Source organism: Pagrus pagrus, assembly GCF_965226575.1.
Source record: "Pagrus pagrus genome assembly, chromosome: 6".
Classification (NCBI taxonomy): Eukaryota; Metazoa; Chordata; class Actinopteri; order Spariformes; family Sparidae; genus Pagrus; species Pagrus pagrus.
In genome coordinates this window covers 10209025-10223828 of record NC_140190.1, presented here as the reverse complement: position 1 = coordinate 10223828, position 14804 = coordinate 10209025, and the positions used below count along the sequence as shown (strand labels likewise).

General features: G+C 44.4%; 1 protein-coding gene across 1 annotated transcript; it reads right to left on the bottom strand.

Moving 5' to 3' along the window:
• Nucleotides 1-28: 28 nt before the first annotated feature.
• pfas (phosphoribosylformylglycinamidine synthase) lies at nt 29-14568 on the bottom strand. Its single transcript, XM_084355175.1, has 28 exons — nt 14386-14568; nt 12509-12631; nt 12188-12323; nt 11449-11554; nt 11094-11292; nt 8977-9082; nt 8699-8839; nt 8474-8598; nt 8257-8385; nt 7089-7226; nt 6382-6510; nt 6213-6286; nt 5972-6128; nt 5827-5888; nt 5037-5198; nt 4673-4909; nt 4347-4577; nt 3968-4148; nt 3785-3868; nt 3328-3483; nt 2573-2692; nt 2311-2456; nt 2015-2222; nt 1707-1798; nt 1512-1626; nt 1281-1430; nt 921-1061; nt 29-693 (listed from the first exon to the last, which is right to left on the bottom strand). Exons 2-28 carry the CDS (start codon nt 12627-12629, stop codon nt 383-385), a joined length of 3957 nt encoding a protein of 1318 aa, XP_084211301.1. The 5' UTR covers nt 12630-12631; nt 14386-14568; the 3' UTR covers nt 29-382.
• Between the last annotated feature and the right edge of the window lie 236 nt (nt 14569-14804).

Sequence of the window (14804 nt, the reverse complement as noted above, 5' to 3'; positions counted from 1 at the left end):
ACATTTCTTTTATTTCACACACAACATACGGTTCTTTGTTTTAGTCATTTATTTATTTTCAAATTTAATTTCCAAAGTTTCAGCAGAATAACACTGATAATGTCAGCAGACCTGAGTGCTACAGAACAGTGTTGTAAAATATAAAGTGATTGCCAGAATGAAACCTATAAAATGTAAACAGTCAACAAGAATCAACAATAGTGGAAGACTTACAGCAGGTATTAGTCATAATGCAAAAAGACCACATCCAAGTACCACAGGAAGAAAATAGATGAAATTACATGACTGATTCACATGATCAGGCCTTACAGTTTCAGTTCACACACGACCCAACAAAGACAATAATACTGCTTTGACAGCACCAGAAACGTAAACAGTATTATCACTGTGTGTTGCTGCACCAAGCAGCTGCGTTCCTGAACATGCGCAGCCACGGTGAAGGTGTGAGAGACGGTCTGAAGTCCCTCGGGGCCCAGGGCCACTGCCAGCCCAGGGTGCAGCGCTCTGGGTGGGGCATCATGGCCAGGTGTCTCCCGTCCCTGGAGCAGAGCCCCGCTATGCCCAGCGGGGAGCCGTTAGGGTTCTGAGGATACTCCTCAGTGGGGTGACCCTGGTCGTCGAGATAGCATAGGGGGGCCAGCCCACCAGAAATAATCTGGTCCTGGGCCTCGGAGCTACGGAATTGCATCAGACCTGTGGAGGAAAAGCGGTCATGGGAAAAAAACAATATTAAACACAGCTGCTGATTACAGAACACGCTGACCTGTGACCTGTGAGTCAGCAGAACGGGTCAGTGTTGTGCAAGTTCAAAAGTTTCACACTGAGCAACTTTTTTCTGCTCAATAATGATTCAATACTGGACTCCCATCCTTAACAGCCACTCAGGTGTTTGTGAGATCTTCATGTTTGCAATGCTTTACCTTCTCCATGTGCAACCCAGACTCCCAGAGCTGAGCCCCCCATGCCTCTGAGCCAGACGGACTGAGACTCCTGGATGCCAACGCTGACGAACCGAGACTCGAACCTGCTGGACTTATTATGGGTCAGCACCACATCAGTGTCTGGGGAAGAAATGGAAAGCATTTAAAACCCAGTTACCGCTACAGAACTTATAATTTCAATTTCAATTTATCATTACTATTAAAAGGGACAGTTCACCCCAAAATCTAAATTAGATTACAGAATCATCACTACAGCCGATATCTCCCAAACTTTTCATTTTGGGTGAACTGTCCCTTTTAGGCAACATTTCCATAGCTTTCTACCCCTTCTCCTCTTACCTGCTCCAGCCACACCCTCTCCCACCCAGCCCAGCAGGGCGAGCAGCTGGCAGCCGTTACACACACCCAGACTCAGTGTGTTGTCCCGCTGCCGGAAGCGATCAAACTCAGCCTTGGCCTTAGGGTTATATGCAACAGTAGCGGCCCAACCTGTTATGAAGGATGAATAATGTTATGCAAGAATAATTTCTATATCAAAGCAGTCCGACTGTGTGTTAGTTGATTATTTGCCTTTAGCTGATCCGAGGACGTCTGCGTAGCTGAATCCACCGACAAACACGACTGCTTTGAAAGAGTCCAGAGTCACAGAGCCGGAGCACAGGTCCTGCATGGTGACATCCCACACCTACACACAAATATAGACAGGAGTCACGCACACCAACTATACAGCTCAGGTCAACATATATCCAGATTAATAAAGCTTACCTCAAAGCCAGCCATGTACAGAGACACAGACATCTCCCTGTCTCCATTACTGCCCTCCTCCCTGACCACAGCTACGCGAGGCTGCACCGCAGCTGAAAGAATAAAACGTGTCAGACACATTAAAATAAAAATGTCAAGCAAAGATGAAGATTTTCACATCGCTGCACTGAATACTACAGTTTTCTTTTATGTTGGTCAGACATAGTGGTACGTCTGGAAAATTTGCAAAATGTAAAAAATGTAAGAAAGAACAAAAGACAGAACTGCAGCCTTGGGAAAACTCTAAATCTTTCTACGTTCGGTCTTACTCGGCTGGCTGAAGCTGGGCATCTCAGAGGGGTCAAAGGTCAGCTTGAAGTACGGCTGTGTCCTCTTGGCAAGCCCCTGCTCTTCCTGTTTAACACAGATCTCATTGGCCTGGAGGTGTTCGAGCTGGAAACTGGTGTCCTCCCATAATGCTCTGAGGTTCGGCAGCAGCTCTTTCAGCACTTCCTGTCCATCCACACGTATGCTGACCTGAACGAAGAGTGTGTCAAGTAGAAAACAAAGTTCATCACAGATGATGTGAAAACACACGAGGTAAATGTTGAGGGCGATGTCTCACCACAGCCTCTGGTCCGAAGCCGCAGGTCTTGCCGACACGGTGGCACTGCACGCCTGCGTCGCTGTATCTCTGACACACCGCTTCCACGTGGAGCTGTGAAACCTCCAGAACCAAACCCAGCTCCTCGCTGAACAGCAGCTCCATGACTGAGACACAGCAAGAACACTGCGTGAGTTCGTCATTAGAGACACACGGTTTGCAGCCTGTACGTGTGAATCACAGTACAGAAACCGAACCAAGGGACACAGCTCAGCTCACTTACCTCCTGTTCCTTGTGAGGTCAACTCAACATCAATCCCGCGATTTCCTGCAAACGCCATCTCCAGCAAGCAGGAAATGAGGCCTCCGTCGCTGATGTCATGTCCTGCACTCAGCAGACGATCTGAAAGGAGAGAGTCTTTAAGTCTACAAATATATACATATTTTCTGCATGTTGAGTACATGTTAAGATTTCTATGTGAACTCATGTCGTTATTTCTTTTTTTTTTTTAGTTTAACCATGTTCTTATCTTGGTCAAGCAATTACTTGCCATTGGCTGCACCCGTGTTTGCTGTTTGGAGCCCTGACAAAAACCTATGTATGTTTTCTTTAATGATTTGCCTTTTTTGAACGATTAAGCCACGATAATAACAGGCTTACACTTTCTCAAATTGGAGTGCCTGGACTGCTTTCATGTTTTCTGTGTTCCTTGAGAAGCAGACAGATTTTTTTATTTTTTTTTATCTACACTGTTTGTTCCTTACTTACAACCTACTTTAAAATCTAAAAGAAAAAGGTTGCTGTGATATTTTCATTTATTTCATTATTATTCAGGAAGTAATAAATATTTATTATCCACCAGGTCCTGCTGCTTTTTGTTACCTTACAGTACACTGTAAAACCACTAGGTGGCTCTGTATCCCAGTACAAAGCTGTAGCCTCCTCACTACAGAATCAATTCAGTATGAAAATGAAGCTAAAGTAAACTTTGCTCAAGGGATCACAGTAAAGGCTCCCTCCTTAAAGTATAAGCTGACCGTGTATGAGTGTCTGTGTGGTGTCGAAGCAGGCGGTCAATATCTCCGGCTGGTTCAGGTCAGGAGAGCAGTCTCCCAGCTGGCTGTAGCACTGGGCCAGGGCCGAGCCTCCCAGGCGATGACGACCTGGACTGAGAGGAACCCACAACAACACGCCTGCAGACAGGGGACAAAAGGTCAGAGGCTGTTACTGAGGAGCGTGTGTGTGTGTGTGTGTGTGTGTGTGTGTGTGTGTGTTTGTGTTAGAGAGAGAAAGGTGTGAGCAGTCTGGGCGAGATGAGGATATTTTTATTCAAGATTCCCATTTCTGCCATCACAACTGAGAACTAATATAGCAGAATTTAATACCATAGATAAGGAAACGTAAATGCCATGATAACGTCAATTTCCATACCAAGATATACACCTGCATCACCTGCACCGTAGTTGAAGTGTGTGTATGTGTGTTTGAGTGTACCTTTGCCATCTGGATCCTCGAGATCGGGCGTCACTGTGGCTGTGATGTCAGGACAAACTGCGTATGCCGAGATAACCAGAGCACCTGCAGCAGCAGAAAAGTCGTGTTTGGCAAAGACACATACACAAACACAGCTTTAAGGACAGACAGACACAAACACACACACACACCCAATGAAAGTACCTGGAGCTTTGACCGTCTCTTTGCCCACTCTCGCAGCCATACTCAGGGAGTCCTTGCCACCATCGATGGCCACTCCCAGCTGGCCCATGACCTCACACATGGCTTTGCAGGCGTCCCACAGACAGGCTCCCTCACCGGGCAGCTTGGCGGCCCACATCCAGTTACCACTACACTTCACATCCTGAGACACACAACCACAAGATTAACCGACATCCTGGACGTTTATCTTAATTGGTAATAATTGTAACCTGAAGAAGATTTAATGTACAGATTCATTTTATTCAGTAGGGACAAAAGTCAGCTCTCTCCACTGAAAAGGACCATCGTGTATTTTGCTTTAAATGTGTGATCTTCCTCACACTCTCCATAATCCGCTCACCTTCAGAGCTGTGACTCTGGCAAACACCAGATTGGTCAGAGCCTCTCCAACAGCCATGCGAGCCCCGGCTGCAGGACAGACCAGGCCTTTAATTGGCTGCTCTCCGATGGCGGTGGCTGCTCCCTCCAGGCTGAACGGTGACAGAGCAACAACAGCCACGTCGGCCAATGGGGTGTGAAGAGGGCCGACGCATTGTTGCTGGGCAACCAGCCCAGTCACAGACCGGTCCACCTGACAGAGGGGGAGGGAGTGAAGACACTGGGAGTCACAGAGTGTCTACATATATGTACTTCCAAAGACAGTGTAAGACAGGGAGTCACACACACCTTGTTGGTCAGGTAGCGTTTGGACGCCACAGCAGGAAGACGTAAAACTCTGTCTAGTGCATCTTTGACTGTCAGCCCGGGAGGAAGAGCCAGTGGCTGATGGGTCGTGGCCAAACGCTCCATCTTAAACTCCTTCTGTGGCATCTTCCCCAGAACCCACTCCAGCTGCAGGTCGACGGGACAACGCCCCCTGTCTGCTTCATCACCGCTGCCTCCCTCATCATCCACCAGCACAATCTGCAGGAGATTGAAAAACACACAATGATGCTGATCTGGAGTCTGTTTAATTGGGGTACTTGACTCTGTGCAGATTGATTATTACAGTGGATGTGCATTTATCAACTTGATCGAGGCTGAAACGTGCCTTGCCGTCTCCTGTGATGTTTCCCACAAAGTCGACGGGGCATTTCTCCCTCTGACACACCGTCTCCAGGAAGCTCCTGTCTGATGGATGGAGCAGCAGGGCGTTGCTCTCCTGATACTCTGCTCCCCACAGCTCCAGCACACTCAGCGTGGGGTCACCTTTCTATAAAACAAAGACAAGAAGAAAACAATCATACTACCTTTTCAACAAAATAAGTGTGCAGGTGCTGTTTTTAAACACTCTAATTGCCGAGTCGAGGAGACGCGTTTGCCTTTGTGTTTTTTTTCTACCTGTGTCAAGTTTGACGTCAGGAGTGCACCACACAACAGAAAATTGTAGAAAGCAGCAGATTTCTCACCAGACTACATCTAGAGGTAGTTTAAAAAAATTAATCAATAACATTCTGAATTGGATATAGTGTCTTTTCCAGAGCTGATGATGGAAATACCAAAGGAGTGAGACATCCTGTTTCTGTTGAGAGTTGCACAAATGCGTAGCGAGGATCAGGTGGCTGGCAAGGATCTGCTGCTGACATGGAGGCCGGTGACAAATACTTCTTCATATTTTCTACTTCAGTCTCTCTTTCAACTCAAAGCTGACTGAAGGAGACGGATGAAAAAACAATACACACCAATATCCAGAAAGGGAGCGTACATAAACGTGTCCGCCCGGGTGTCATGTTTCCCTCACAGCTGATCGGGTGTTAGTGGGTTTTTTTGTCCAGTGTGAAAGTTGTACAAGAGTGATATAAACAGAGAATGAGCTGAGCGTGTTTGCGTGTGCCGATTACCTTGAATCTACTGCAGTAGATTACGGCTCCTGCTGGCTCACTGAGCTCCTTCAGCACATTCCCTGAAAATGACATTATGATCCAATATGTTAACTTTTGTCTCATCATACAGGCTTCACATAATTCCTGTGTGTTTGCCTCGTACCGTTTCCTCCCGCCCCCTGATCATGTATACTGCGGATTGGGTTCCCGCTGCTTCTCTCCAGACACGCCCTGAGAGCGCGATTCATCTTCTGCTCCATCTCAGCGTCTCCCCTCTGCACTGCGCCCAAATCCCTGTCACTGGAGTTGTCCCCCTGCACCTGTGAGCCAAATATGTATTAAGTACAGGAGAGCCTCTGCACCAGTGGAGGTTGCTGCTGGTCAATTTATTGTTGTGAAAGTACCTCTACAGAGGAGGCCGCTCCTCCTCCCACACCGATTCTGTACACCGGCCCTCCGATCTTCACCACTTCCAGTCCTGATCGACAAGCACAGCAGAGAGACGACGTGAGTCACTGATCGATGTGTTTAAATATAGCCTCTGCACTCATTAAACACACATTAAAACATTACCAGCTTCTGCCTCGTCTTTCTTCACATGCATTTCTTCAATAGAACCGAGACCGCCGCTGAACATGATCGGCTTGATCCATTCTCGTCGCTCTCCGTTAGCCAGCCGCATGCCGAAGGAACGAGCAAAACCTACAGGAGGGAATCAGAAGTCAACTCAATATCGATTAATTTGAGACTGACAGAAGATCAATTCTAACAAATGATCAAGGTCTGAATTAAAAACAGAGTTTAACTTGTCACACGGGTTCTGGCTCTATAGTTTGACAGTATTCCCAAAATTTGATACACTATATAATTTATCAATAATTAATAAAGAATACATTCATTAATTAATCAATGGATATAAGAAGTAGTTGTAATTAGAGCTGCAACGCTCAGCCGACAAGCAGAAAAACAGAAAATTAATCTGCAGCTTTTCTGATAATCCATTTAATATTTTATTAAATATATATTATAAATATAAATTATTAAATATGGATTGAAATGCCAAAGATTCTGTGATTTCAGCCTCTTAAATGTGAGGAGTTGTTACTTTTCTCTGTCATATATGACAGTACATTAAAGATCATTCGGGTTTGGACTGTTGATCACCGTGAGTTTGGGGAACAAAGCAATTAAACAATTAATTGAGAAAAAAAGTCAGCAGATAAATGTATGAAGAATAACTATCAATCTGAATCCAGGCATGCTTCAGTAGGGTTCACTACCTGACAGGACAGGTTCTCCAAACTTGTTGCCGTAGTCTGAGGCTCCGTCACTGGCCTCAATCGCCACCTGCAGCGGAGGGGCGAAGCTGGACGGATACTCCCAGCCGTCTCCTGAACACTCCCAGGGGAGAACGTAACCTGGAGCAATGGACAACGGAGAGGAGTGTTTAGTTCAACCTAAGCACAGAGTCAGCTGACAAGCATGGACGAGCGTGTCTGTGTTACAGAACTGTTTCATGTATCTGTTCAGGGTCAAAATCAACTCTGTCATTCAAACTGCACACAGGACAGGTGCACAGTAGAAAAAAATTACATTGCTCACACTGTAATTAAGAAATACCCTTTTAATCTGAAAAAGCAGCACACGTAATATCTTTCTTTCTCTGACTCAGTCCATAACATTAAGTACCTGCTCTCGAGTGCTCTTTTTAAAAAAGGTAGCTCCCATCGTGTTTCTATATTAATGTGTTTTGAATGCTGAGCTACCTTTTTTTTTTGCAAGCAAAGACAAATTTCTGCTTTTTGCACACAAAAGGTAATAAAGTATTTCCCATTTCCATTTCGTCTGTTTCAAAGTATTAATGAACTGTAGACAAAAAATTGCTGCACATGAATAATATATAATAAATATAGTGTAAACAACCAAAAAATACATTTCACACACTGCCTGTGCGTGTGTGTTTGAGACAGTGTAATGCATGTGTGTGTGTTTGGGGGAGGTAACAGGAAGTTAAGGAGTCTGATAGGAGGCAAACAGCCAGTGATGGGGGATCTGTAGTGTCCCTGGCAATGTTCATGGCCTTGGTCAAGCAGCATTAATGTGAAATTAAGGAATGGTCGTGGAGTCCCAATGATTTTGGTTTAACAGGCCGTCTGTGTTGTCTGTGAAGAACAAGAAAAGCCTAAACGCTACCGTGAAAGTCTGCTCTAAGATAATTGGAGCCCAACAAAGAGACTTGAGCTCCCTCGGGATGAAACAGGCCCAGAAAGCGAAAAACTATCAGCCAATCTGAGCATGGTCTTCTGTCCAGTGAATGCACTGTAACTGCCAGACAACTTGGCTATGAGTTTTGGAGTTGTGTGTATTTGAGTTGGATTGGCGCTTTTGGGATCAACACAGTTTTCTGAATCTAAATCAGACAGTGAAACAAGATGTTTTCTTGCAGACCTGGTATGTGCAGGTTGCCGAAGCAGTATCCTGCAGTGCCGGCAATGACGTGGCCTCCCTTTCCAGCACTCTGGACATCTCGGATACGACCTCCTGTCCCTGTGGTGGCACCGCTGAACGGAGCTACACCTGCAAGGTCAGACAGGATTAATTGGACACATGACAGAAAAGAAAACACTTAAGTTGCAAGTAAACACGATGTTTTGTGTGTCCCGACCTGTCGGGAAGTTGTGTGTCTCTGCAGTGAAGATGACGTGTCTCAGTGAGCGTCGGGTCTCATACGAGCTGGCTTTAGATGGATCTCTTGGGTAAACACACTCCAGCTCCATCCCTTTGATACCACTAGACACACACACACACATTTCATATGGAGTCAGTGTGAACACACACACACACACACACGTGCACACACACACACACACAGTGCCGTTCCCACTCCCACCTGCTGTTATCGCAGAACTTGATGACGTTGTTCTGGTTGCTGTGCCGCTGGGTGTCCATTATAAGACTGAAGAGCGTCTCCTTCTGCTCCTGCCCCTCGATCTCCATCCGGCCCCGGAAGAACCAGTGACGACTGTGCTCGCTGGGACGCCGGGGTTCAAAGCAAACATCAGAGAATGAAAAACCCAGGAACAAAAAAAACAACGGAGCTGAGCAACACACGCAACACACACAACACAAAGCAGTCCTGCTAATCTGCTGGCTGCAGACGGACCCCACCTGTTGGACTGAGCCAGGTCGAAACACTCCACACTGGTGGGGTTCCTTTTAATCCTCTGGAACATTGACGTGTAGAAGTCCAGATCCCAGGAGTCAAAGGCCAGACCTTTATTAAGAACAACGCACGTTATGACATCTCGATACCAAGAACAAACCACCGTCAGAGATGGAGAGTTGTTTCATGTGCACATTCAAACAGCACAGCACACAACAACCCACAAAGTCGTTTGCCAGCGTTTAAAGTGGAACTCCACCAGCCACAAAAGGGCTCTATACTACTATTTTTTCACATATGCAGTAGCACACCCCTTAACCTGTAAACACACTTTAATGTGTACAATTGGTGGAGTTACCCTTTAACACTGGATCAACAGACACACACTCTGCATGCTTCAAGAGAACAGAAACCCCCAAAAAACTATTTAACACTTTTCAAATCTCATCATTTCCACTTGACAGAGAGAAGGGCTGCACGATTTCATAAAAAAATGTTATTGCAAATATTCTAACAGATATTACGATTAGGATATACAGAATTACTGGGAATGATCATTTTCACTGTTGGCCTACTGTTTTGTACAAGTGCACCTGCTTGTTGCGATGTCACCTGGCGCACGTTGATTTTGATTGGCTACTTAATTAACGACAAGCTTCCTCGCCTGCTGCTATAACAACAGAATCGCGGGTGAAAAATCCTGAACTTGAAGTGTGTTTTTTGGGTGACTTTATTAAACTTACTGCTGATGAAGACAGCTGAGAACGTTGCTGTCAGACAGAAGCAGAAAGGTGAGGCGACTACGGGACTAACTAATCCTGAAGGAAGGTTGTGAAATATGCAGCTTGCAATTGAGATCTTATTATCATATTGTGATTTCGATAATATGTTGCAGCCCTAACAGAGACTATTATTTAAAGCACACACGGCTTTGACATGTTCTCACATCATCTATAAGAATTGTGTCCTTTCCAACACCACATTTTCTAAAGTTGGGAGGCAAAGTAGCAAATGTGAAATCAATCCTGAGGGGTGACTAAGCAGCAAAAGTGTTCACAAATTCCACATAGGCCCTTTTTAATTATCGCCTCATTTCACCGGGTGAGCATGGGAGAGTCTGCACTGAAATTATTCTCATCTATTCGAGCAGCTTGTGAATATTAATGAAGAAAGGTGAATAAGCAGAGCATGAGCAAGCACACCACGTCCTGTCACGGTGGCAGTTTATAACCTGCTCCTATAAAGAGAAGAAAACAGGTAGCTGTCTATACATGAAAGTGAAAAGTATTGTAGTCTTGGTGCATAGAGAGTTAGAGCTAAGGTGATTAGTTACTGCCTGAAAGTACAAATTTCGATTTGCAGCTTTTCATGATTAAATGTTGAGTAAACGAAACATCTTTATGTCTGTCCATTTCTATTACAGACTAAATGATTGAATAAACTCATGTTTTGGCCTGTGTTGTTGTCATTTGCAACAGTGACGTCAACAATAATACCACCTGGAAACACGAGGAGGGAAAAGTTGTCTGTTGCCAAATCGATGACTGGTTAATCATTAATAATATATGAAATATGTTGGTTTGTTTTTCCTTTTCAAAATTGTGTTAATCACCGACATTATCATGAAACAATCAGAGTAGGCTGGATTAAAGTAAAAAGAAAATACAAAATTAAAAATTTGGATTAACTCAACACCAAATTACTTGAATGATAAACTAAATTATTTAAAATAATGACTCAATTTTAATGGCGGCTCTGCCATCTGTTGCTACTCAACAACTAGCCCTCAGACTTCCATTAGAGGCAGCCCCCCCCTCTATTTTTGGGTCTTATTTTCCTTCACATGACTAAGACACACACACACACAAAACACACACATGCACGTGTAAGATAATCGGCTGCATCATTGCCGTCCTGTGACTTCAATCAGCAAAGTAATAATGTCATGCATCATGTGACATTATTACCTCCAGCAGCAGACACAGTGTACTCACAGAGAGCTGAAAGACTGAAAAGAGGCATGAAAGAGAAGAGAGGAAGGTTGCAGTACATTAAGGATGATCACAGGCTGAGTAACAAGAGAGAGGCTGAAGCTGAGCGGCGCAGCTCTGGAAAATGTTACCCAGTTCATCGTTTGCCGTCTCCAAAGCTGGACGACCCTTCCCCAGGATGTCCACCTCAAACACCGGCTGTGGTTTGATCTCCACAGTGAAGGAGTTGATGGGATGTTGATAGATGCATTCTGTCATGCTGTCATACAGACACTCAATCAACTTCTTTATATCTCCATTGAGCTCCTTCACGCTCTCTCCATTCTGTGGCTGTAGGGGACAGGGACAGATCTCAGCAGAGGCACGAACATGAAGTGAATCCTGAATCTTTGCTCTGAAAAATCACTTTTCTGTGTGTGTGTGTATGTGTGTGTGTGTGTGTGTGTGTGTGTGTGTGTGTGTGTGTTTGCGTGCATGCATGCAAACCTTGATTAGAAACCTGCGAGACAGCTCGACCCGTGTGACGTTAGTGAGGCCGGCACTCTGGCAGATGGACACGGCGTTGGTGGACCAGGCGGTGGAGAAGTTCAACCTGAGGAGCAAAACAACAACAAATAAAAACAGTTTGAAGATGTTTACTTGTGTTGGACGTCTCACTGATGTTGAACTAAAAATAACATTATTTTTTGCCTGATGGAATTCATGAGTCTGCCTGACAAATTAAAATGATCATTTAAGATTTCCATAACATCCTTTAGTGGACACGTATCTTTAATTTTACTTAATTGTAGCAATAATAAACCTTTTATAACTGGTTACATTTTAGGCCCACAACAAAATTGAAAAATCATAAGGCAAATGCTAACAGTAGGGGCGCTAGTGAGCCTTTTCGTCCGCTACAGCTGTGGGGAAATGTTCAGATTTACTCTATAAATGTAACTGCAGCATAGTTATCATAGCACCAAACTGCATCAGTTACCACAAGTCAAAATTCAGCAGAAAAAGCTAATAACTTGACCGAGCATTGGGATTGGTTAATTTACTATTCATTGATGGAATGTAATTCAGGACATTTACTCAAGTACTGTACTTGTCTGTTTGTGAACCGCTCAGTTCATCAGTTTTAAAATCAATCTATGAGGAACATAAAGCCAAGCGTGGGACAAAATCAGAGCCACAGCATGTGATACAGGTCATTTATCAGACAGCGTGGGTGCAGCAGTACCTGGGTCCGATCTCCACCAGTTTCTCCCGGCTGCCCTCTGTGAGGTTTGGTTTCTCAGACAGCGGCTCTGACTGCAGCGGAGGCCGAAACAACCAGAGGAGAACCTCCTTCTGCTCGGCGTTGAGACTGTCGCAGCCTGCAGCAGAGAGCGGGAGGAAACGATGACAACATGGATGCATTAATAAATGGAGAAGACAGAAGATGTGTGTGAAATCTTCAGGCTACATAATTCACACATCTCCCATCTTCACATTTGCTTTGCTGTCCGCGTCCTCTGTATCTTCACTTATTGGTATCATCATCAAGCTGTTGCACACTCACCTGTCAGCTCCACGTTGTAGCACAGCTCAGTGGTGATTGACAGCTGGGGGTAGAGCTTGGCTGCCCTCTGTAAGGCTCGCCCGTTCACCACTTCATCGCTGTAAAACCTCACCACGGCCATGACTGACGGAGAGACGGAGAAATGGATCCAGTTTAAAGACCGAGAGAGCTCCATTAACACAATCAATCACAGAAGGTCAAAAATGATGAATTGTAGGCATCATCTGTCGATGACATTGATTTACCCCGTCACACTAAGTGCACATTCTGATGTAACGGATGACTAAAGACGAGGTCAGAGGTCAATACTGACGATCAATGAAAAAAGTAAGGACTCTGACAACTTCTCACTGAGGCTGACCTTTGTCTCCAGATCAAGACAAAACAATAATCAGATATCGGGGCACTCATGACAGTGTGTGGAACAAACATCACAAAGAAAAGTCCCAGTGGGTTCGGACCATAAAATCATTACATTAAAACATGTAGAGGCAACATCAGTAGAGTTCAGTATTGACGTATATGTTGTCAGGGTTCCTACATCTCTTCTGTAGTCAAGTACGGGACTCACTTTTCAAGCATTAACAAGAGGCATTTTAAGCACCTAGCACTTTGCAGCTTTGGTGAATTACATATTTATAGACAGAACATAAATACACTCAAAATGATTTCACTTCATCACATTAAATCAGATGTTATTGTGCTAAAAACAACCAAAATTACGTCCCGCGATAGCAGAGGGAAGACATCTGAGCCTGGCTGAGCCGATATAAAGCTTTTTATTTTAGTTACACTTTCAAGCACGTTATACAAAATCCTAGCACTTTTCAATCCTTGGAAACACCACACTAAAATTCAAGCGCTTACAAGGATTTCCAGCACCTGTACGCATGTACAAATATGTGCCGATATGTTTTTTGGTTGGCTTGGTTGTTTTACAAATCATAACGTATAAATGATGCCTGGTGTACAAAAAAAAAAAAAAAAAAGTAGGTTACAAATATTAAAAAGGTGCACTATGAGGTTTTGGGGAAGAAACTTTAATTCCATTTTTTGTTTTCATGACTGAATAAACTGAATAAACAAGCTCATACTGTTTTACTTTGTTTATATTTGGCGGACCCTGCCACCTTTCGAGCTTCAAACAGCGTTCTGGGGACCTTATCTTCCTCTGAGAACAGCTTGTTTATTCAGTTATGGAAAAAATAAATATTTGTGAGTTCTAATTTCTTCTCCAAAACTACATAGTGACCCTTTAAACTTTACAGTTTCAGTGCACCGATGTCATTTTAAAATGTTGTGCCTCCATTATTTTTTACTTGGCACGTGTTTGATCACCAAATTTGAGGGACCAGTGCGAGAAATGGGTGTGTATGTCTGTATTCTGTGCATACAAAAATACCAAAAATCAGATAACCATTAGACTCTTGTCAGGAGAAGACAGTCCTGATGTTATCATGCCTCACAATCAATGTGCAATCACAGATAACCTCATCCAAACTCTGAACACACACTCAGCCCCCCTGACAATTATCTCACTGATTGTGTGCATGTCGCAGGTCACACACACTGCACGTTGGGTCAGGAGCTTTCTGTTAGCCCTTCAACACACACACACACACACACACACACACTCATTGTGATGAAGTGACTGTATCAAAGCTGTCTGCTCTCACAACATGGAGGACAGGAGACACAGCGTCTTCGTGTCTATCCCAGCAGCAGATAAGAGTGACACAAAGCTGTTTGCTGTTTGTTAACGTAAAGTTGTGTCTGTTTCCATGTTTTTGTGTCTCTGAGCTACTTGTGCTGAAGCTAAGAGGCTAAAAGGTACCAGAGTTAGCAGAGAGCTAGTTAGTAACGTTAGCTTAACTTACGTGTAGCAGCTTCCGACTTTGTTTGGGCTGAAACGTTGAGGTGCTGCTCACCTTCCGGAGTCCCGAGAAGACTTCTGCTGCTCCTGGGTGAATGGACTGGAGGTGGTTTGGGTTGGAGGTCTGCAGGCTGTCAGGACGGGATGGATGGACCTCTACACCCACGTGGGAGACGCTCTCGACTCCACGCGCATGCGCAGCTGCTCTTCCTTTGGGAGTTCACTGATTGAGGTTACAGGACAAAATCTTGTGTTTTCAGGAAGTTTAGAAAGTTAGTGCTGACAAACCATCTGATTGGGATGTAAATTGTGAATGTTGTTGTTTTCTTGTAAACATACTCATTATACCATGTGATAATGTAGCTTTCATTGAGGTCTTATTTTCAGTATTTCTTATTTCAGCCTTCATTCTCAGGTTAATAA

What these genes read in the sequence shown, in the direction of transcription:
- pfas (XM_084355175.1), bottom strand. Translation starts at nt 12,629, where the DNA reads ATGGCCGTGGTGAGGTTTTACAGCGATGAAGTGGTGAACGGGCGAGCC. An exon ending in CGGCAACCTGCACATACCAG is followed by an intron (nt 7,227 to 8,256) that starts GTCTGCAAGAAA and finishes CCATTGCTCCAG; the next exon opens with GTTACGTTCTCCCCTGGGAG. An exon ending in AGAGGGTGTGGCTGGAGCAG is followed by an intron (nt 1,062 to 1,280) that starts GTAAGAGGAGAA and finishes TTTCTTCCCCAG; the next exon opens with ACACTGATGTGGTGCTGACC.